Source organism: Miniopterus natalensis, chromosome 1, assembly GCF_054644295.1.
Source record: "Miniopterus natalensis isolate mMinNat1 chromosome 1, mMinNat1.hap1, whole genome shotgun sequence".
Lineage (NCBI taxonomy): Eukaryota > Metazoa > Chordata > Mammalia > Chiroptera > Miniopteridae > Miniopterus > Miniopterus natalensis.
Genome location: NC_142081.1, coordinates 24,748,626 through 24,770,839, shown reverse-complemented (window position 1 = coordinate 24,770,839; position 22,214 = coordinate 24,748,626). Strand labels below are relative to the sequence as shown.

Here is a 22,214-nt window from a genome sequence, read left to right as displayed (position 1 = left end):
CACACCTAGGCTATATGGTAAAGCCTATTACTCCTAGATTACAGACCTGTACAGCATGTTACTGTACAAAACAACAGGAGATTAAATCAAGCACAAGACCAAATGATGGCAATCTGGAGGCACAGTAAACACAACAAGATGTATGAAGCTGCTGCTGGCATAACATGGCACACTGTTTTATAGCAGACTTATTTTTTAATAAGTAGAATACGGTCTAAAATAATAACGTATTGTGTAGTAAATACATAAACCAGTAACAGTTGCTCTTTATCATTAAGTATTATGCACCGTACATGATTGTATGTGCTGTACTTTACGACTGGCAGCGCAGTAGGTTTCCTTACACCAGCAGCACCACAAACGCGAGAGTCATGCTTTGGGAAGGAACCCGCAACCCAGGTACATGCCCTTGAGTGGGAATCGAACCCGAGACTCTTTGGCTTGAGGCCAGCACTCTAACCACTGAGCACACTGTGCAGGGCTAGCTTATTCTGTTTTATTTATTTTATTTTTAAAAAATATATATTGATTTCAGAGAGAGGAAGGGAGAAGGAGAGAGAGAGAAACATCAATGATGAGAGAGTCATTGATCGGCTGCCTCCTACACGCCCTCCACTGGGGATCGAGCCTGCAACCTGGGCATGTGCCCTGACCGGGAATTGAACCACAATCTCCTGGATCCTAGGTCAATGCTCAACCGCTGAGCCACGCCTGACTGGGCAGCTTTTCCTGTTTTAATTAATATGATTTTGTATGACTCAGAACCCCAGGCAACTGGTAAAGGGCAGGAGGGTTTTCTTGGGTGTGAGTGGAGATAGAGATGGAGTAGAGAATGTACAAAAATGAAAAAATTAAAATATCACTGTTTTATGTCAAAATTTGTAACAGTTTTTTAGTTTTGTGGCACATAGACTGTAAATGGGACACTTCTAAGGAGAAACTTGTTTCCACATAGGTTTAAATTCTGTGTGTTACCCTTTGGTTTGCAGATTGCAGGATTAGTGATATGCTTTCCTAAACAGCAGCAAAGCTGAAGATGTCTAGACACTTGGTGGCTTTGACAGTGACCACACTTCTTGGTGTGGCGGTGGGGGCGTTTGTCCTGTGGAAAGGCATCTGGCACCGTAGGAGCAGAACAAGCCGTGGGACCCAGCAGCAGCAGCAGCAGCAGCAAGCTCCAGGCGGCAGAGAGCCGGCCCCTCCAGAAAAGGACCAGCGGCCCTCCAGTGCCCCCAGGGCCTCCTGGGAGGAGAGGATCCTTGAAGCAAAGGTTGTGACTGTGTCCCAGGAGGCCGAGTGGGACCAAGTCGAACCCTTGCTTAGGAGTGGGTTAGAAGATACTCCAGTACTTGGAATCGACTGTGAGTGGGTAAGTTAGAAAGCAAAAATAAAACAAATCTTTTCTGCTTTTCCAACTGGGGACCTTGAATAGTCAGGTAAAGGATGAGCTTAAAGGAGAATTAGCTTGTTCTCAACTTGCTAGTAAGTAGATTTTAGCAGGAGAAGCTACTTCTCTTCTCAGGATAGGGGAGTGCTCATAATCATGGACTCTGCAGTCAGGCAGATCCATGTGAGTTCCAGAATAAACCACACATCATTCTGTGAACTGGAGGAAGTTTGAGTCCCAGTGTACTTGTCTATAATAGGGATGCAAAGGTATGTACCTTCCAGGGCTTTTCTAAGGATTCAGATAGTCTCTATAAAGGCTTTAGCATGGTTTTAACATATAGCAAATGATCATTAAATACTAGCTCCTATTAATATTTTTAATAGTATTTTCATATGGATTCCATGGTGAAGTTCATTAAGGAAGTCTATTAAATGGGAATTATTATACAAGTCAGGATTTAAAAAGATAACAGTAAACTTTGAAACATTGTTTACCCTAAGCCAGGTATTATGCTGCTTTGTTTGATCATCTCATTTAGTTTAATTAGATTCTCCTAATAATTCTATGTAGGGAGATACTATTACTATCCTCACTTTTACAGTTAGGAAATTGAGACATAAAAAGGATTAGTTGTTGTTGTTGTTTGGAAAGAGAGAAGCATCAATTTGTTGTTCCACTTATTTATGCATTCATTGGTTGATTCTTGCATGTGCCCTAACTGGGGATCAAACCTGCAACCTTGGCATATCTGGACGATGCTCTGACCAACTGAGCTTCCTGGCCAGGACTTGGTTGGGGCACATATTGAAGGCAACCAATAGATATTTCTCCCTCTCTCTCCGCCTTCCTCTCTTTCTAAAATCAATAAAAACATCCTCAGGTGAGGGTTAAAAAAAAAGTTATACTGGCCTCATATGAGTTAGGGATGTTCCTTATTTTTATGTTCTCTGGAAGAGTTTATGTAAGATTATTATTTTCTTTTCCTTAAACATTTGATTAGAATCTACTAGTGAAGCCATCTGGAATTTTAAGGGAAGTTTTTGGATTATGGATACAATTTTTTAAATATTTTCAGGCTATTCATATTTTTAATTTCTTCATATCTCTTATGATAAATTATATTTTTCATCTAAATCTATCTTATCAAAATATTTAATTACGGGCATTAACTTATTTATAATGTCCCCCGACAGTTTTCCCTGTCTGATGGATATGTAGAGCTGGCTTTGTTTTCATTCTTGACATTCTTGCTTATTTGTACTTCTCTCTTTTTTCCTAATTACTCTTTCCATGGGTTTACACATTTTATTAGTTTTTTCAAAGAAACAGCCTCTGGCTTTGTTGATCTTCTTTGTTGTGTATGTTCTGTTTCATTGATTTCTGCTCTTTCTCTGTTATTTCTTTTCTTCTAATCTCTTGGGCTTAAGTTGCTGTTAGCTAATTTATTCTTCAGCCCACTTTAATGACATCCTACCATACTACTACACTGAAACTGAGAAAGTTGGTGGCTTTCTTGTTTTCTGATCTAGTGGACACTTATTTGGACTCATATTATTCTAGTTTTCAAAAACATCTGCACAGTTCTTACACAAGACATTTTCTTCTTAGCTTTCATGCCTTCACACACTCCTCTTTCCTATCTTACTCTCCTTTCTTCTTTTTTCTTTTCTGATCCCCCTTCTACCTGACATCTAAATGTTGACATAGCTCAGACTTGGTCTCTTCTCTGTCCACGTCAGGGATTGCAAACTCAGATGCCTACAAGCTCCATACAGGACATGCAAATGAATGATGTAGGTGTTTGTATTTTGAATGCATAGGAATATTTTTAAATTTCAAAGAAATATGCTTTCTCTCTATTTTCCTTTAAAAACAAGGCCTCTATAGTCTGTCTTTCATTTTCCTAGTTTTAGAGAGACATGGATCGTGAGAAATACTTCTTTGTGTTAGAAAAATAATGGTATATAAATATAATGATAAATGGAAATTGACAGTTGGCTTCAGTGTTGAGAAGACATTATGGTGAAGCCGCTATACAATTCAAGCCAAGAGTTGTAAGATTGTTCAGTTCTTTAAAGAGAAATTTGTAATATAGATTTTTTAAAAATGTGAACTCTACTAATTTTAAATTCTGGCACAAGTTTTTAAATATATGGACACACAAAAAATTAAAAATGTCTGTATCAGTAGGTGGGTCAATGAGCCACTAATTTATGTCCTCTAATCTACATTATTTTTCTAAGTGATCTCATCAAAAATTTTTTTTTTTGGAGAACTAATTAATTCTTTAATTTTTGAAATTAAAGTATGGCCCCGCCAGTGTGGCTCAGCAGTTGAACATCGACCTCTGAACCAGGAGGTCATGGTTTGATTCCCGGTCAGGGCACATGCCCGAGTTTCTGGCTCGATCCCCAGTAGGGGGTGTGCAGGAGGCAGCTGATCAATGACTCTCTCATCATTGATCTTTTTATCTCCCTCTCCCCCTCCCTTCCTCTTTCTGAAACCAATAAAAAAAAATTTAAAAATAAAAATTAAAGAATAGTTGGCATACAATATTAGTTTCATGTGTACAACATAGTGCTCCAGTACTTATATACCTTACAGTGTCACCACGCAAAGTTATTATGATGTTGCTGACTATATTCTTTGTACTGTACACTATATCTCTGTGGCTTATTTATTTTATAACTGGAATTTTGTACCTCTTATTCCCCTTTACCTTTTTCATTCATCCTCCCACCCGTCTTGCCTCTGGCAACCATTAGTTTACTCGCTGAATCTGTGAGTCTGTTTTTGTTTTGTTTGTTTTTTGTTTAAATTCCACATGAAGTGAAATCATACAGTATTTGTCTTTCTCTGCCTGACTTTATTTCACTTGGCATAATACTGTCTAGGTCCATCCAATGTTGTCACAAATGGCAAGATTTCATTCTTTTTTATTGCTGAGTGTATTCCATTGTGTGTGTATATATGTGTGTCTGTGTGTGTATCACACACACGTGCATACACACATATCACATTTTTATTTATTTATTTTTTAATCCTCACCCAAAGTTATGTTTCCACTGATTCTCAGAGAGAGAGGAAGAGAGAGACAGAGAGACAGAGAGAGAGAGGCGAGAAAGAAACATTGATCAGTTGCCCCAATCAGGGATCAAACTCACAACCTAGGGATGTGCCCTGACCTGGAATCAAACCGGCAACCCCTTGGTGCATATGGCAGTGCCCAGCCAACTGAGTCACACTGGCCAGGGCCAGTACTTTATAAAAAAAAAGGAATCCTGAAGCTAATGGATTATCCACTGTTCCTCAGGAAAGAGGATTCTAAACCAATGCTCTCTAAGTGAATCACTGAAATATGAAAAAAGTGTTAGAAACTTTGTCTATAATGATTGATGGCATCATTCATTTAAAATTTTTACTTCTGTGTATATATAATAATGTAATGTCTGTAACACATTAGTATAGTACTACGTGTATATAATTTATAAATATATATGCATATATGTTGTGTGTGTCCCAAACATTTTTTATGAGTTGACCAATCCAAAAAAAATAAAAATCAGAGACCATCGAATGAAATGCTAATGAAATTAAAATATGTCATGTCTTTTCCCATTAAGAGTTCCATTGTTTTCCACGAGTAGTAAGTGATATCAAGACGAAAAGATGTTAGAAAGCAAAAGGGGTAAATCTATGAGAAATATAGACTAGATATCTTATTAATTAAGTCAAATTGACTGCTAGAGGCATTATTCTTCCAATTATACATTTAGTATATATTGGGAACCTATTGCAATCATTGACATTTGGATTTCTAGTGGGAAAACCTTAATTGTAGTACATTGGATCTTAAGCACAACCCAGAAACAATATTAAAAGGACAATTTATCCATCTATCTAGTTATTTACTTAATGTATTTTAGACAAGGAAACCTGACTGAAAAGATGTTCAGAGATTCAGCGTTAGGAATTTGCAGTATTATGTCAAATTAGCAGGCTAAATATTAGAAGTAGAGATTTATAGCTTTTTCTTGGAGAGAGCTGGTATTACAGAGGGAGGGAGTTACTGAATAAAAAGGGCAATTTCGCCACATCCAGCTGACTTATTATAGAACAGCACCTAGTAGTCAGTTTCTTGTAGGTCTTTTGGACCTTGGATGAGCCCCAAGAAATAGATACGTTAAAGATCAAACTGGCATGCTTTCCTTTGAGGATATGGAAGTAGCCCTCATCGATAAAGCAGTGCCTGAGAAGAGACATCCTAAGACTTTAATGAGTTAAACCATGGTTTTACTTAGCGTTGAAGTTGAGGGCAAAGGCCGTCCTGGATTTTGTTTTTAACAATAATTCTTTGTGATCCTGATTGTTTCTTCTCTGTGATATTGGGAACCTCAACAATGAAGTATCCCTCCTTGATTATTTGTAACACTTTGATTCCCTCCTTTGGTATTTACCATGCAGTTTCTAAGGTGTGCGCTTGTGTGCATGTACTCTACCTTAAAGGCTGTAGTCCTTAAGGCAGGTTCCATCTCTTATATAACTTGATATCCACAGTGGTGCCTGGTGTAAAGCCTTGCATGCTGATACTGTGGTAGCGAGAGAACCACATTGCCTAGAGCAGGGTTCTCCAATGGCTTCATTTGGGCAGATCATTCTTTGTTGTGAGGGGCTATCCTGTACATTGTAGGGTGTTTAGCCGTGTTCTGGCCTCTAACTGGTGGGTGTTAGTGCACTGTCCCTCAGGTAGGACAACCAACAATTTCTCCAGATATTTCCAAAGGTCCTGGGTGGGATGTATGTGTTCAAAATCAATCTTGGTTGAGAATTACTGCTCTAGAGATAGGGAAGTTTAGGTTCTAGTCCTGACTTTGCCATTCGCTTTCCATGTTTAAGCAAACTCCTTCACCTGTAGGCCTTAAATTTCCTCTCAAATTTCCTCTCTTGGAAAATGAGGATTGGAATTTATTGGGTACTTTATAGGGAACCTTTAAGTAATGTGAATTTTGTATGTATTTCTGGGAATAACTTTCTTAGCTTTTAGCATTTCTCCAACTTATCTATTACCTCAAAAAGATTGAAACTATACACCTGAGTCCTGGCTGGTGCTTCTCAGTGGGTTGGGCGTCGTCCCGTGCACTGAAAGTTGCTGATTCAATTCCTGGTCAGGGCACGTGCCCTGGTTGCATGCTCTGTCCCCAGTAGGGGTGTGCAGGAGGCAGCCCAATTGATGTTACGCTCTCATACTGATGTTTTTCTCTCTCTCCCTCTCCCTTCCTCTCTAAAAATCAATTTAAAAAATCTTAAAAAACAACAACCTACACACCTGAAACTAATACAGAATAATATTGAATGTAAACTGTAATTGAAAAATAAAATTAAAAAACAAAGCAGAACAAAAAGATTAAAACTAGATCAGTTAATATATAAAGTTATTTTCATCTCTTAAGATATAAGGATCCTAGCTTATGCTCAGTATACATTTTTTTTCTTTTATGACCAACATTTGTAACCATAAAATATCGAGAAAGCATTTTGTGCTACCAGGGTTTATTATAATGACAGATACCACTTACTTATACTGGTATTGTATTTCCTGCCTCTTTTGAACAATCAGCTCTTGAGGCAGTGATAAGGTAAATGAGTCAAGTCAGTAGCACGTACCTTAGAGAGTTTGGGTCATGAAGAGTATATTTATCATCTGGCACTCTGCTCCTTAGCCTTTGTTGTTGTTGTTGTGAGCCTTTTAAAACGAGCATGTTTCACATGGCTCTGCTGTGTGTGTCCCAGTGCCCCCTGTGTGTCAGCTGGTCACTATTTATGGACTGCTCACATTACAGGCTCTGGAGTTGGGGCCTTCAGTAACCTTTGTTTAAGTTGCTGCTTCACAGAGTCCATCGCATTTATTACCATAGGCTGATCCTTAGATTTGAACCAAAATCCAGTCAGCTTCTCCCTTGGGAAAGTTAAGGATATATCACTTAGACTTTTTTTTTTTGCCACAGTTTCATATTGTACTTGGTGCTGCACTAGGGTGTGAACTGTGGCCCCGTTTTTTCCTCTGTTGCAGGTGAACTTGGAAGGGAAAGCCAGTCCTCTGTCACTCCTTCAGATGGCCTCCCCAAGTGGCTTCTGTGTCTTGGTTCGCTTGCCCAAGCTGATCTGTGGAGGAAAAACACTACCAAAAACATTATTGAACATTTTGGCAGATGGCTCTATTTTGAAGGTTGGAGTAGGATGTTCAGAAGATGCCAGCAAGCTTCTGCAGGATTATGGCCTCGTTGTTAAGGGGTGCCTGGACCTCCGATACCTAGCCATGAGGCAGAGGTATGGTTTGTGTGAATGTTGCTGGGATTCCTGTAGCTTGGGGGAAACATTTTAGCAAGATTTATAGACTAATAAGAATCAATAATGAAGCCTCTAAAATTCATTACAAGCCTAGAGGCTTCTGAGATGCCTATTGAATTTGTGAAGAAATATTCCAATTTCTGAGAAAACTTTAGTTACCTCTATGCGTCTTTTTAAGTGAAACATTAATAAGGTGTGTCTGTAAGCTACAGATTGTAAACTGATGGCCCCACTGGCTAAATGAGGGCCGCAGATGGTTTTTGTTTTTGTTTTTCCCCATATGGTATTTTTAGGAAATTTTAGTTTAAATGCAGAAGATCTGTATTTCTGGTTTCTCTTGAAAACTTAGATGATTCAACTATATTAGGTCAGTAGTGCTAGATGACAGCAATTGCCTGGGTAGCCCTGTCTTCTTTAGGCAGCAAGCTCTATTGAATTTGCCCAACTCGCCACCTCTCCCATTGTAACCGGGACTCATGCTGAAGCATTCACCCTGCTTTAGGCCAAAATGATTGTAGCTGTAATCTTTTACTGGGAGGAAGAGAGATTTCCCTTTCTCTTGGAATTCTATTTCTATGGAAATTCTATTCTAAATTTAGGGAGTTGCAATTACCTTTTCATGTATATATACAGGTCCTCATTTTAATAATGTGGACTAAAACAGCCTCTCTCTCTGCCTCAGATGACACTGACATTCAAAGTTTGGAGGATTTGCCCAGCCCTTGTGGTTCAGGTGGTTGGGCATTGTCCTGTGCACCAAAAGGTTGCTGGCTCAATTCCTGGTCAGGGCACATGCTTGGGTTGTGGGCTCGATCCCCATTAGTGGGTATGCAGGAGGCAGCGATCAATGTTTTTCTCTCTCTCCCCCTCTCTTTTCCTCTCTCTGAAATCAATAAAGATATATTAAAAAAACCCCACAAACATTAAAAAAATGAAAGTTCGGAGGATTTGATAAACTAAGAGAAGGCCCAATTAAAATCTTTGCTGATCGCTCTAGCCAGTTTGGCTCAGTGGTCTGAGTATCTGCCTAAGGACTGAAGGGTCCCTGGTTCGATTCCAGCCAAGGGCACGTATCTCTGTTGCAGGCTCGATCCCTGGCCTTGGTCAGTGTGTGAGCCGGAGGAGATCAATTGATATGTCTCTCTCACATCGATGTTTCTCTCCTCTCCTCCTTTCCACTCTCTCTGAAAAACAATGGAAAAAATATCCTCAGGTGAGGATTAAAAAGAAGAAAAAAAAATCTATGCTGATCATAATTTTTTAGTATAAAGTGAAATTTTATTTTAGCTTTGCAGTTTGGCTTATGTAAATAAAACTTATAAATAAGTATCAGTTTTTTTCAAGTAGTACATTAAAATATTTACTGTAAAAATGTTGAACTCTGTAAATGTATTTGGAGTATAGCAGCAGAAGCCGCCTTTCCTCGGGCCCTCCTCCCTTTGGCACCGCCTCCCTGGAGGTGCCCACAGTTGCTCTGTTACTAGAGGCGGCGGTGTGTACAGTGGCTAGGAGTTGATTTGGGAGCCAAGCGTGTGGCTGGGAGTCCCAGTGCTGCCACTTACCAGCTGTGTCACCTTTGGCAAGTTACTGAACCTCACCATTCCTCTATTCTCTCATCTGTGAAGTAGAGGTAATAATGCTCCCACCTCAGGGGACTGATGTGAAGATTAAATGAGTTAAACTATATAAAGAACTTAGAAATAGTGTTTGAAATATAGAGAGTGCTGTGTAAATTTTAACTATTACTGTCACCATTAGCACCAGTTTCCATACGATCATCATCTGATTGGTTTGTTTTTCCAGGTCTCTTTCTATGCAATTACAGTTTCTCCCTATGAATATCTGGAAGTTAGTGGTGCTCTAAATTCTTTTTGGCTAAATGCAGAGTGGCCAAGTGTCAGAATAAGAATTTGGTTACAGCTGAATGTTACCATGAACTTTTCTAGAAATAAAAATGAAGCACTTATAGACCTTGCATTTAATGATTTTTTAAAAAATCCTCACCAGAGGATATTTTTTCCGTTGCTTTTCAGAGAGACAGAGAGAGAGAGAGAGAGAGAGAGAGAGAGAGAGAGAGAGAGAGAAGAAACATCGGTGTGAGAGACACATCAATTGGTTGCCTCCCGCATGTGTCCCAACCCAGTGCCCAGTACTGAACCTGCAATTGAGGTACGTATCCTTGATCGGAATCGAACCTGGGACCCCTCTGTTTATTGGCCATTTATTTATTTTTGATTTTTGATTTGCCTGTTCTTGTCCTTTGCCCATTTTTGATACATGGTTTTGTTTACTTTTTGTAGAAACAATTTGCTCTGTAATGGGCTTAGCCTGAAATCACTCGCCGAGACTGTTTTGAACTTTCCTCTTGACAAGTCCCTTGTACTTCGTTGCAGCAACTGGGATGCTGAGGATCTTACAGAGGACCAGGTACTTCTTATCAGAGTGCTTGAAGAATGGAAGAGTCATTGCTTGTGAAGTATAATTGTTTTGAAAATCCTAATCCTCAAATATGATATAAGTATTAGGCAGGAATACCTTAAAATAGATGCCTTTGACCAAGATAACTTGTCTATAATAATGCTTAATGAAATTTTAGGAAATGCAGAAAATAATATTTAAATTTGACATTTAAAAAAAAATGGATTGAAAGCATAGCACATATGGCCAGGGTTTTTGGACTAGTGGGTTTTATTATCAATAATTATAGATTACAGTCAAATGTCAGTACTATAAGTCTTTTCTCTCAGGCTACTCAGTTTCTTCAGAGAGAATCTTCTAGATTTCTGCCCAAGAGGGATAAGGTTCACAGCCTGTATTCTGATAGCTGAATGGGGGAAGGTGCTGCTAGTCTCACCATTTAGGATGTAGACTTTCCCATAATCCCCTCTTTTCCAGGTGACACTTTGCCTCTAGCCTCTGCCATACCTGGTATTACTATGCCCAGATCCTCTGTGATTTAGCCTTCATATGACTTAAACTTGTCAAATTTGTCAAAAACCAAATTCTACACATTGAATAAAACAAAGCAGAAAGATGAATTTTTTTGCAGGCTGGGAAATTCAAGGCCACGGGAGCAATGAGTTCTGAGTTGTGTATATACTAAAGGGTTTTAGTAGGGTAAATGTGAAAGTTATTTGGCCTTTTCAGCTGATTGGTTGTCTCCTTCCTTATTTGGATCTGGGTAGCTGAGACAGGAGCAAGGTAGCCCAAAGATGGTGTGAACAGACCTGGTGTTTGGGGATTGGTGGGCATCCTCTGCTGATTTCTGAGGAGAGCTATAAATTCCTGCAATTTATGTTAGGTGAAGTTTTGTTTTCTTTACTGTGCCTGTTTTCGCCAGCTCCATTTTGTTCCTGACATAAGTAACTCCATTTTAGTTTGGGTTCTACAAACTTTTACTCGTCTGGATTCGAGAAGGCCCTGTGGTGTAAAGAGGTCCGGGGTTTAAGTGTGCTTTATGGAGGCTTTCACATATCCTCCTGTTTTCACCCCACTTGTATACTTGCTTTCACAGATACCTCCTGCCTCCCATTCCTTAGATTTTGCCATTCTTTGTGGCTCAGATTAATTTGATTTTTAATTTTTGGCTTACTACCCTCTATAGGCCTACGTCTCAGCCTTCTCTTGGTGGCCGAGTCAGTTACCACTTGTTGATCTTTCCAAAACGTTGTTATTGGAAAGAGTTAGCAATAGTTAGTATCTTCAGGTTCATTCTGGGAATCAAATTATGTGAATTTGTTTCCTACAGCCATTTTTGATTTGCTGTGACCCTGAGAAAGTTACTACTTTGTGCCTCGGTTTGTTCATTCGTTCCTTCTTTACTTCCTTCCTCTTAATAGTTTTACTGAATCACTTCTCGGCCTTTTGGCTAAGATCAAATGTTAATAGTTTTACTGAAATATAATTCACATACAATAAAATTCACCCACTTAAAGTGTACAAGTCAATGGATTTTCATATATTAACAAAGTTATTCAACCATCATCAAAGTCTAGATTTAGAACATTTTCATCACCCCAAAAAGAAACCTTTTCCATACCCATTGGCAGTCCCTTCCCATCCCTCACCCAACATCTAGGTTTGGTCGGGGTTGTTTGAAGCACAAAAGGTTTTATTATTTATGGGGTCCAGTTATCTATTTTTTTTTTATTTGTTCATGCTTTTGGTATTATATCTAAGAAATCATTGCCTAACCCAAGGTCATGGACATTTACTCCTCTGTTTCCTTCTAAGAGTCTTATGCTTTAGCTCTTACACTTAGGTTTATGATCCATTTTGAGTTAATTTTTGTATGTGATGTGAGGTAGGGAGGTCCAACTTCATTCTTTTGCATGTGGACGTCCAGTTGTGGCACCATTTGTTGCAAGTGCCTTGCTTTTTTTTATCATTGGAAAATAATTTGTTAAAAAGCACTCTGAACTTTTCACATCCAAGCACACTCTTTTCTTATGGGAGACAACTTGCTGGTAGATATGTAGATTGTTTAGGTCTAGGTGGAAAATTATATCCAAACTTGTTTTATTCTAAAAGCGTTAAAAAAAATTCTTACTTAATAGTTCCATTCACCAGGCTTGGCTATTTTTCCCCCCCATCACCATTTATCCCCCCTGCACCCCCTCCCACCCCCCACTCCCTGCCCCCTGCAGTCAACACACTGTTGTCTGTGTCCATGACAGGCTTGGTTATTAAGGCGAATTAAAGAAATCTGAAGTCTCTATAGTCTTTGTTGAGAAAAGCTATTAATTATAGCTTTGCCTACTTTTATTTATGACCAGCTTGCCTGGACCAGTTGCTTGGAGAATGATTTATCATTATTAAATAAATAAATTCCAGAAATGGACCTTGTGACTTTTGATTTGAGGCCCATGTTTGAACCTTCCCCCCCCCCCAATATTTTATTAATATGGTGGTGAACCTCACTGTAGTCACACAGGCCTCTTAATGAATGTTGGTCTCAGCTGTTCCAGATGATGACCGTCCCCAAAGTGAAGTTCATGTACTGGTTGTCATACCTGTGGTAACTGTCCTACCCCAGACTTGAAAGAAATCTGTCCAGCAGGTTTGGTAGCAGATAGAAACTCCACTGATTATATAGATTAGGATTTTTGAGTATTTAAAGTAAGTTATTGTTTTAACAATTTTAGTTAAAACATAGGGAACATGAAGATTCATTACACTATTTGATTTGCTTATGTATAGTTTGAAATTTTTCATAGTAAAAGTTTTTAAGAAGTACATGGTGCCTAGGTTATCGTACAACTTGAATTAGACCTAAAACTTGTTTGTATCTTTCTGATGACTTTGAAGTTGCTCTCTCTGGTTTGCCTTCCAGATTCCACTGATCTCTGACTTTTCTCTTCAGGTAATTTATGCTGCCAGGGATGCCCAGATTTCAGTGGCTCTCTTTCTCCATCTTCTTGGATACGCTTTCTCTAGGAATTCAACTTTAGAAGAAAATGATGACCTCATTGGCTGGAGAAAGGTTTTGGAGAAGTGCCAGGATGTGGTAGACATTCCATTCCGAAGCAAAGGAATTAGCAGATTGGGAGAAGAGGTTAATGGGGAAGCAACAGAATCTCAGCAGAAGCCAAGAAATAAGAAGTCTAAGACCGATGTAACAGTGCCAGGCAACCACCAAGGGAGAGACCCCAGAAAACAGAAAAGAAAGCCCCTGGGGGTGGGCTATTCTGCCAGGTAATTGACTTGTTCCCTGTCTAGGAAAGAGTCAGAGGCCCAGCCTCCAGCCAGAGGCACACGTGGTGTCTCTCCTTGGTCCGGGAGAAGGCGTGTGTGGTAAGGAAGCAAAGGCCCTTCAAGGGTTCTTATTTGTCCTTTCCTCAGGGGCATTTGGAGCTCTCCTTTGATTTATTGGTGTATTTTTCTCCTTTTCCCTTTTTACTTTTTCATTGTTGGGCAGTTGGAATGGAAATAAAAGCGCTTAACTTAGCTTTGTTGCTGACCCTGATTTAGGCGTAGATCTGTACTTTCTCCAATTATAAAAGAAAGTATAATTATTCCTGCTGGCTTCAGAGTAGCTGTGAAAATGAACAGCACGAAGTGCCTCGTGCTTTTCAGGAGAAATGCGTCATTCGACTTCTTGTTCATTTGCTATTTGACTATTTAAATGGCATCCAGCTCTAAGCTGGTGTTACTCTCTAGCCAACGAGAATTTCCTATACCACTTGAGCCTCTGTTGCAGAAAGATGACGAATAAGTACTTTGGAGTGGAAGTGTCGTCCCTGTGGCAAAGTGGATGATTAAATTGAAGCAACGATTGTGTCTGAGCCAGAAATAAACCCACGTGGCCCTCATTACTTTGGCCTGAAGTGATTTCATTTTAATTTACTTTGTTTAATCCAGTGATTATAGGGCAGCTTTCTTAGTGCTTTGTTCCTGATTATTTTCACAATAGAACTTACTTCTTAATGTCCCAACCCATACATATAAAAACTAGAAGTATAAACTATTCAGTTTTATTTCTGTTTCCTAGCCCAATGCAGATAGAGGAATTAACATGGTTTCTTTCCCTGTTTGGTTTTGTGGTTGTCCCTAGTGTTGAGAATAGCTTGGGTCACTCAGAAGAGAACGTGGGAAGGTGACTGATACCTTGGCCGATAGTTAGCTTTCAGATTTAGCTTTCTCTCTCCCTTCTCTGCAGAAAATCACCGCTCTATGATAACTGCTTTCTCCATGCTCCTGATGGACAGCCCCTGTGCACTTGTGATCGAAGAAAAGCTCAGTGGTACCTGGACAAAGGCATTGGAGGTTTGAGATTCAGCTGTCACATTTTATCTATAAATTAGGTTCCTGTGGGCACTGGCAGGAGTAGGGAGTGAGATAAGGGAGACAGATGGATAGAAGGAGGTAGAGAGACCTTGAGTCACATGGGACGGAGCTATTCAAAACCCAGAAATAGTGATGACTGCCAGGATACAGCCGAGAACAACTAAGGTTGTTTTTCTCCTCTGGGGCAGACACTAACTAAAACTTCTTTTCTCTTAAGAGCTGGTGAGTGAAGAGCCTTTTGTGGTCAAGCTACAGTTTGAACCTGCTGGAAGACCTGAATCCCCAGGAGACTACTACTTGATGGTTAAAGAGAACCTGTGTGTAGTGTGTGGCAAAAAAGACTCCTACATTCGGTGAGTGTGGGGTTGTCTGCCTCTGATGGAAATGCCTTTGTAGCCACATGCAGAGTTCTCAGGGGCCTTAACAAACAAGCTCCAATCTGGGGATGGGCATGCTGTTCTTTGCTAGTCAGGAACCCCACCCCCCCATGGCTCCTCAGCCAGGGTCAGCTAGGGGCTTAACTAGCAGCAGGGAGGGGGAGGGAGTGAAGCTGGGAACAGCCTTTGTGCAGGCCAAGGACAAAGAATCTGGAGAGGCTTATTAGCTGTCAGGAACATGGGAAACGCCCAGGTCTGTGCTGCACTGCTCCTTGTGGCCGCTGGCCAGGTGGACACCGTTCCACTGACTGGGAGGGGGAATTGGGCTGTATCCTCTCATGACTCCACAGGGGCCCTGCTGGAGTCTGCCCACTTTGGCTGAGAGACTTGTCCCTAGGACGCATCCCAGTATCCCTGAGAGCCCTGCCACTCGGCCTGGCCTTTCCCCTAGCCCTCCTGAGCCCGGTTCTTAGTTTCTAGAATGCAATACTCTTCTCAGTAACAGTTTGCCATAGAGAGTGGTTCTCTTTTGCTCACAAGGGAATGGGGACCAGTTCCTTCAGAAGCTGCCTATCTCTCTGTGTCATTATAATCCTCCCCTGAGGGGCTCACACGCTTTCTGATCTTTGGTACTGTTCATGAAATATCCAGATGACCTGAAGGCACACTCTGGAATAGTCTGGGAAGACTACTCTGTGTCAGGGTCCCCATGCAATGAAGGTGAGGCTGCCTGTGAGCCTGGGCGCCCAGACACTTAGGCCTTCTCCTTGGCTTCTGTGGAGTAACGTGCTCGTGCTTTCTTCCTTTCTCCCTTGCAAAGTGAGACAGGTAGTTGTTGCTGCCAAGAGTTTTTCTTGAGAGATTTGTTCTTAGAAAATAATGATGGACTTTGATGAACCAGGGAAATAATCTTAGAGTAAGGGATTCTTCAAGTGAAGGAAATTGACCTTTTCAGGTCACCAGGGTCCCAGAATTTCAGGAGTAGAGGTTACCTGCTACATGCTTTGAGAGAGTTTGTTGTCTAGATATCAAAGGCCATTAGAATTTCTTTTCATTTCCCTGATACTTTTCCTTCTGGGAACACAACCTTCTCAAAGGTTGTTGTTAGCCACTCACTACCCCTGGCCCTCCACTGAAGCCTGACAGCAGGTAGTGTGTGCTAACTAGAGGAACCTAAGGCACCGGTAGTTAGGTGGGCCAAGAGTGGAATAGGTAGTATTGGGTTTTTTAAAAATATATTTTTATTGATTTCAGAGAGAGGAAGGGAGAGGGAGAGAGAGAAACATCAATGATGAGAGAGTCATTGATCGGCTGCCTCCTGCACGCCCCCTGCTGCAAATTGAGCCTAAAACCCGAGCATATGCTCTGACTGGGAATCAGACCCCGATCTCCTGGATCCTAGGTCGATGCTCAATCGCTGAGCCACACCAGCTGGGTGGTAGTGTTGTTTTTATGTCATCTCTGTTGGATTGTGGTGCCCAAGGCTTCGCAGTTAGGTTCAGGCCCAGGTCAGAATCCCAGGAGCCCGTGCTAGCTGCAGGTGGGTTCTGTGTCATATGCTCACGAGCACCGCCTTGTGGGCTTGTTCAGGAAGAACGTGGTTCCACACGAGTACCGGAAGCACTTCCCCATTGAGATGAAGGACCACAACTCCCACGACGTGCTGCTGCTCTGCACCTCTTGCCATGCCATCTCCAACTACTATGACAACCATTTGAAGCAGCAGCTGGCCAAGGAGTTCCAGGCGCCCATTGGCTCTGAGGAGGGCTTGCGCCTGCTGGAGGATCCCGAGCGCCGGCAGATGCGTTCTGGGGCCAGGGCCCTGCTCAACGCCGAGAGCCTGCCCGCTCATCGGAAGGAGGAGCTGCTGCAAGCTCTCAGAGAGTTTTATAACACGGACACGGTCACGGATGAGATGCTTCAGGAGGCTGCCAGCCTGGAGACCAGGTATAATTGACAGTTCTGATCAGAGAAGGGAGTGAGAACTAATCAGTGACATTAACCCTGACTACTTAGTGGGAACACTTCCCAGGGAGGGGCATTAGTCATTTAGGTGCAGTGCATAACCTCATGATTATCCCAGGAAATATCTAATGCTTAAAATATCACGGGGGTGGGATAGAACAATCTGTTTGAGAATTTCCTTTCTATAGGAGGCTTCCCTTCTATCCTTGACCCTTTAAGGTCATATACTATGTCCATTTTCATGATTAGTAGGAGAGTTCAAGTGCAGTAGGGTTGTGCTTTATATGTTTAGTGCAGAAATAAATCCTCAAGTCAGCACATAATATGCAAATAATAGTCAAAAAAACTCCCTCAAATCGCTGAAGTTGCCAGTGAAATACGGTGTGTGTGCTTTTGTGTCTCACCGCATCCAGGTCTGCGGGAACTATGACAGGGGGCTCGTTTCCTGTCTCACCTGCACTCCAGGGCACTGGCCCACTGGTGGAATGCTGGCCAGGATTCTGTTACTATTTAAATTATGTTTCTCCTTTTTCCTTCCTTTCTCAGGCCTCCTTCTCCATTAGTACGCAGTTGAATTCATATGACTTAACTCAGTGTCCCTGAATGAGAAGGTCGTGATCCTGAGAAATGAATGGGTCCGTGGCTCAGATGATAAAAACTCTGGGCCGCCTGCTGTAGTTCTGCTCCCCAACTCTCACTTTTTTCAGAAGTTCTAGGGGTAGAAATAATTGAACTGATAAGTTCACAAAACTCTAATAGTGATGCTGGTTGCCTATAGTATTTTTGTTATCAAAAACCCAAAATACCTTAACTATAGCAGCAAATATTGATGGAACAAATACAGATATATTAATCTACCTAAGCAAGCTAATAAACTTTACGTAACTTGCCTTGGTTATTTCACCTAACAAACCCTATGAGGTAAGATTTAGGTTTCTTACTGGTAACTAACATTATATCTTACATTTTAAAATACCTTTCAGAGTTTAAAATAATTGATTATTGAATTTTATCCTTGTTGAGGTTATAGAATACATGTTGTTTCCCAAGTTTCACACTAGATACCCTGAGGTTAAGATTAAGTAACTTGCCAAGGTCATATTAGAAATTAATGACACTGGCTCCTTGAACCAATTCCCAAATGTATTTCCTAAAATAGCCACACTTCCCCTTTCAGCCACAGGCCTTTCTAATAATTTGCTGGCTTGGATAGAAGGATGCTGGACTTGGATGTCTAGGACCAAGAACAGTTCTTTGGGAAAAGATACACAAGTTAGTGGGGTGCTCTGGAGCTAAATAATAAAATGTATGGAAATTCTCAGAGGAATTTCTGACACTGCTAGACTGGAGGAGTCTTGGGAGGGAGGATGAGAGGAGGGCGCGGATGCAGGGAGAGGAGCTGCGTCTGTGGGGTAGGGAGCCCTTGAGAAAGGTAATCTTTATTCAGAGGAGGTGAAAGCATGTTTTCCTGGTATCAGAGCAGTTTTTAAGGCCCCTCAGCTTAGTTGGGAAGGGAGCACCAGGTGCCCAGCAAGCCACCACGGTAGCATTTCATTGTCACTGAAGCGCTTCTCATGGATGCCGTTTGGCATTCCTTTTGTGAGAAGGAATGCACTAAAGAAATGGCCCACCTGGCATTTTACATTCAGGCGTTACACTGTTATGAGAAACTGGAACACATGGCCTGGTTTAACAGCCTCATATAAATACTGAGTATGGTTCAGGATGAATAACTTGAAGGAAGCGTGAGCTGGTAACTGAGCACCCTGGAGTCAATACAGGACCAGCATTCTTCACCCTCCTTAGTCAGCCAGGAGGCCCCTCTAACGGGGCTGAGCATCATGCAGTGGTTTTCCCGCAGGTATAGCTCAGAATCCCCAAATGCCTTCTGTTGGATTGTGTGCAACATGCCCAAGTTTTTTTTAAAAAGCATATATGGGAAAGAGGATGTTTCAGAACCATTAAAGTAGCCAACGGGTTAGGAGTCCAGCAACCTCCTTCATACCCTGGTGAAAGCCCCTTGGCCTGCAGCATTTGGAGCCATCAGGGAGACCGTCCTGTACTTGTTTCTCTCTGACCCTTTGTACTTTGTGTCTTGGCAGGATTTCCAATGAAAACTACATTCCTCACGGGCTGAAGGTGGTGCGGTGCCATAGCCAGGGTGGGCTGCGCTCCCTCATGCAGCTGGAGAGCCGCTGGCGTCAGCACTTCCTGGACTCCATGCAGCCCCAGCACCTGCCCCAGCAGTGGTCAGTGGACCACAACCATCAGAAGCTGCTCCGGAAATACGGGGAGGACCTTGCCATCAAGCTGTCGTGATAGCTGCTCTCCTCCCAGGTTAGGACAGCTGGGAAGCTGGAGCCAAGGTGGAAAACTCACCTCTTCCCATTTTAATACGTTGTTAATTGTCAAAGCCTGGTGACACAACCCAGAATACTAACCCATACTGACCCCAGGATGCTTCTGGTGGAGCATGGCTGTTGTTTGAAGGGGAGCTTATGGTTTTGAATTCTAGTTGGGCAGAATGAAAATTCTTTTTTTCTCCCTTTTACTTTATTTTTATGGACAAGGAGGCCCTTGAGTTTATTTTACTCTTTCTCTTCTGCTTTCCCTGTGCTGATGGCAAATGAAGGATTCTCCCTGAAGTGACTTGTCAGGACTCTCAGGTTTTTAATACATTTCTTCCCTTTTCAGTACGTTGATTTATCTCAAATGGGCTGTCACGTATTTCAGTCCCATCAGGTTAGGAGCAGAGAAAAGGTGCTTCCAAGGGGTTGGGGAGGCAAACAAGGGTTCAGATTCATTTTCCCAGTTCAGCCTCCTAATTATAAATTCTTCAGCTTAGTGCCCTCCCACAATGCACCTGTTTGGGATCCATCCCATCTGAATCACTTCAGTTTATTTCACAGAATGCTGCCCTTGACATGCCCAGGACCAAAGCAGCAACTTCTTGCCCCATGTGCCCACCCTTACACTGGAGGAAACCCTTCTGTAGAAACAGGCCTTCAACCTGGGTGGGGCAGAGAGAAGCCCAAGCACCATCTCCCAAGAGAACTTCGATGATTTGCTTAGCTTTTCCTTTTGTGCTGTTCACTGTCTGCGTGTTGCCATCCTCCTGCCCATAACTGCAAGGTTTTTAGCTTAATCCCTTTCTGAGAGGACGATTATCTTTTCTCAGACTCAGTATCAAGCCCCTTCCAAGTTCTGTGCCCCATCAGATTCTCAATACTCTTTTGAGCGCTTGATTCTCTCTCGAGTCATTTGGTCAGGGTGCAGTGTGAGGATTTCTCCATCTCCTCCCATGCCTGGAACACCGAGATTAATTCATGTGTTTAGATGTTCAAAGTGGTGTTTTTATCTTTCAAAATGTGAAGTTGCCACTTTAAGCATGAAAGTAACTTATTAGTGATTAGTATTTTTCTAAAGTATTAGGAAAACTTTCTTACGTTATAAGATCTTAATAAGCTTAAAAAAGAATTTTATGGCCAGAATCCAACAAGAACCCTGTTTTGGAATTGTGCCCAAGTTGGCGATGGTTGCTGTAACATTGATAAATAAAACTTCTAAGCACAAAACTTACTGACTGTAACTGTAAAACTTTTTTCTTCCTAACTTTATAAAGTTGGTAAATATTCTTGGAGGAGGAGATAGTCGTCCCATAGGTTTCTGCCACGTGGCATCTAGTGTGTGTGCACAGATGGATATACATATGTATGGTGCAGCTTCAGCCCGGTCAACAGCAGCCCACAAACGCACGTGCACACCCTGCGCATCATTCCACTGCCTCTTCATTCCCACTTGTCCTCGGAAAGGCATTTCTGGGGTCTCAATGAGAAGTCCTTGGAAATGAATAGTACCAGGCACTGTGAGGACCACATCATGTTCCGTGCCGTAGGTTATCATGGCCTGAATCTCCGCGGCCACACTGCATAGAGCCCAGTGGTGAAGCACGGAGACAGACAGGTGGTCATGTAGTAGTCAGACTTGCCACAAGGTGGCACTCACACATTTTGTTTTATATTCATTCTTGAGACATGAGAGAGACATAATAGGGCTCTCGAACACAACTCATGACTTATGTTTCAAAATTTGTGTAGCTGTTTGGGGTCATTTTGATGGCTCTATAAGAAACACTTCCTCCTCTGACACAGGGAGTAGGCCTCTTTCGCTCTCTTTCCTGCGGTCCTCATGCCGAGCGGTAAGGACCACGTACAAGGTCATGTAAGGAGCAGCGGTTGCTGTGAGAAGGAATGGGGTCTCCAGTAGAGCTCCCTGCAAAGCCCAGCAATGGAGCCACACGCCACAACACAGGAGGAAGCGGGACTGTGGCACACAAGCTTTCTCACCCTTTTCAGAAGAGTTCTGGTGTAGATTTGACTCTTTTGTTCTCTGAGCCAGCCTTGGACGTTAGCCGCCTTTCTCTAAAACTGACAATTGCTGTTTCAGATGAGATATTTCAGAGTAGGCATACTATAAAATAAATATTTATTGGTTTTTTCCTGATACAGAAGTAATGTATGCTTATTATAGACGAGTCTGAAAAAACAATAAGCATCACGCACTTGACTCCACATAGAGCATAGCTAACCTCTGCTGGCATGTTTATGAATTTCCTTTCCGTATATAAAAATGCATGTAATACATGTATTTAAATGAAGTTGAGTCAGACATATATACAGCTTGGTCTCCTGTTTTTCCGCCTCACTTAACATGGTATCACAAGTAATGAATTTCCTGTGTCTTTAAATATTTGAAAGTGGACTTCTAGTGGTTCTGCCTTACTTTAGTTGTCCATTCCCACACTTGGCAATTTTGGTTTCTTCGGGTCCTTTGTTAATATCAGCAACGCTGTAGCAAACTTTCTTGTGTATAAATCTCTGACTGTATCTTTAATAGTTTCATTAGAACAGAACCTAGAAACTGGATTGTGAGGAGGGGTATGAGTACAAGTTGATATCACCTCTAGGAATATATTCCAGGGAATGCTTCTCTTTGATCCTGTAGCTCGCGTTCCAGTGCATTTGCTACGCTTCCACGTGGGAAGCGGGGAGAGGACAGTGTCCTAGCGAGGGCCTTTCTGAATGTGCCTGATTGTTAGTCTGTCATCTCAGTCTTTTCTCTGCTTCCCTCCTATGTCCCACCCTCTATTGCCTTGTTTCCCCCCTTGCAGTCAGTGTTTTTTGGAAAAACTACTTGTTTTAAAATAAAAATGTAAAAATAATTAAAAATAAAAGTTTTTATTTTAAAATAAGTTATAGACAGATTTTTTTTTTTCCTGCTACATAAGTGTTCTCCTAAAGTGAACAAAGCACAGTACTCAGGGATTTGTTGCCTCGTAAGAGCACAGC

General features: G+C 41.6%; 1 protein-coding gene across 1 annotated transcript; it reads left to right on the top strand.

Annotated features, from left to right (window-relative positions):
• The first annotated feature begins 992 nt into the window (after positions 1–992).
• EXD2 (exonuclease 3'-5' domain containing 2) lies at positions 993–20,441 on the top strand. Its single transcript, XM_016223885.2, has 8 exons — positions 993–1,369; positions 7,461–7,717; positions 10,039–10,165; positions 13,101–13,432; positions 14,397–14,503; positions 14,742–14,877; positions 16,492–16,848; positions 18,969–20,441. Exons 1-8 carry the CDS (start codon positions 1,037–1,039, stop codon positions 19,183–19,185), a joined length of 1,866 nt encoding a protein of 621 aa, XP_016079371.2. The 5' UTR covers positions 993–1,036; the 3' UTR covers positions 19,186–20,441.
• Positions 20,442–22,214: the final 1,773 nt, after the last annotated feature.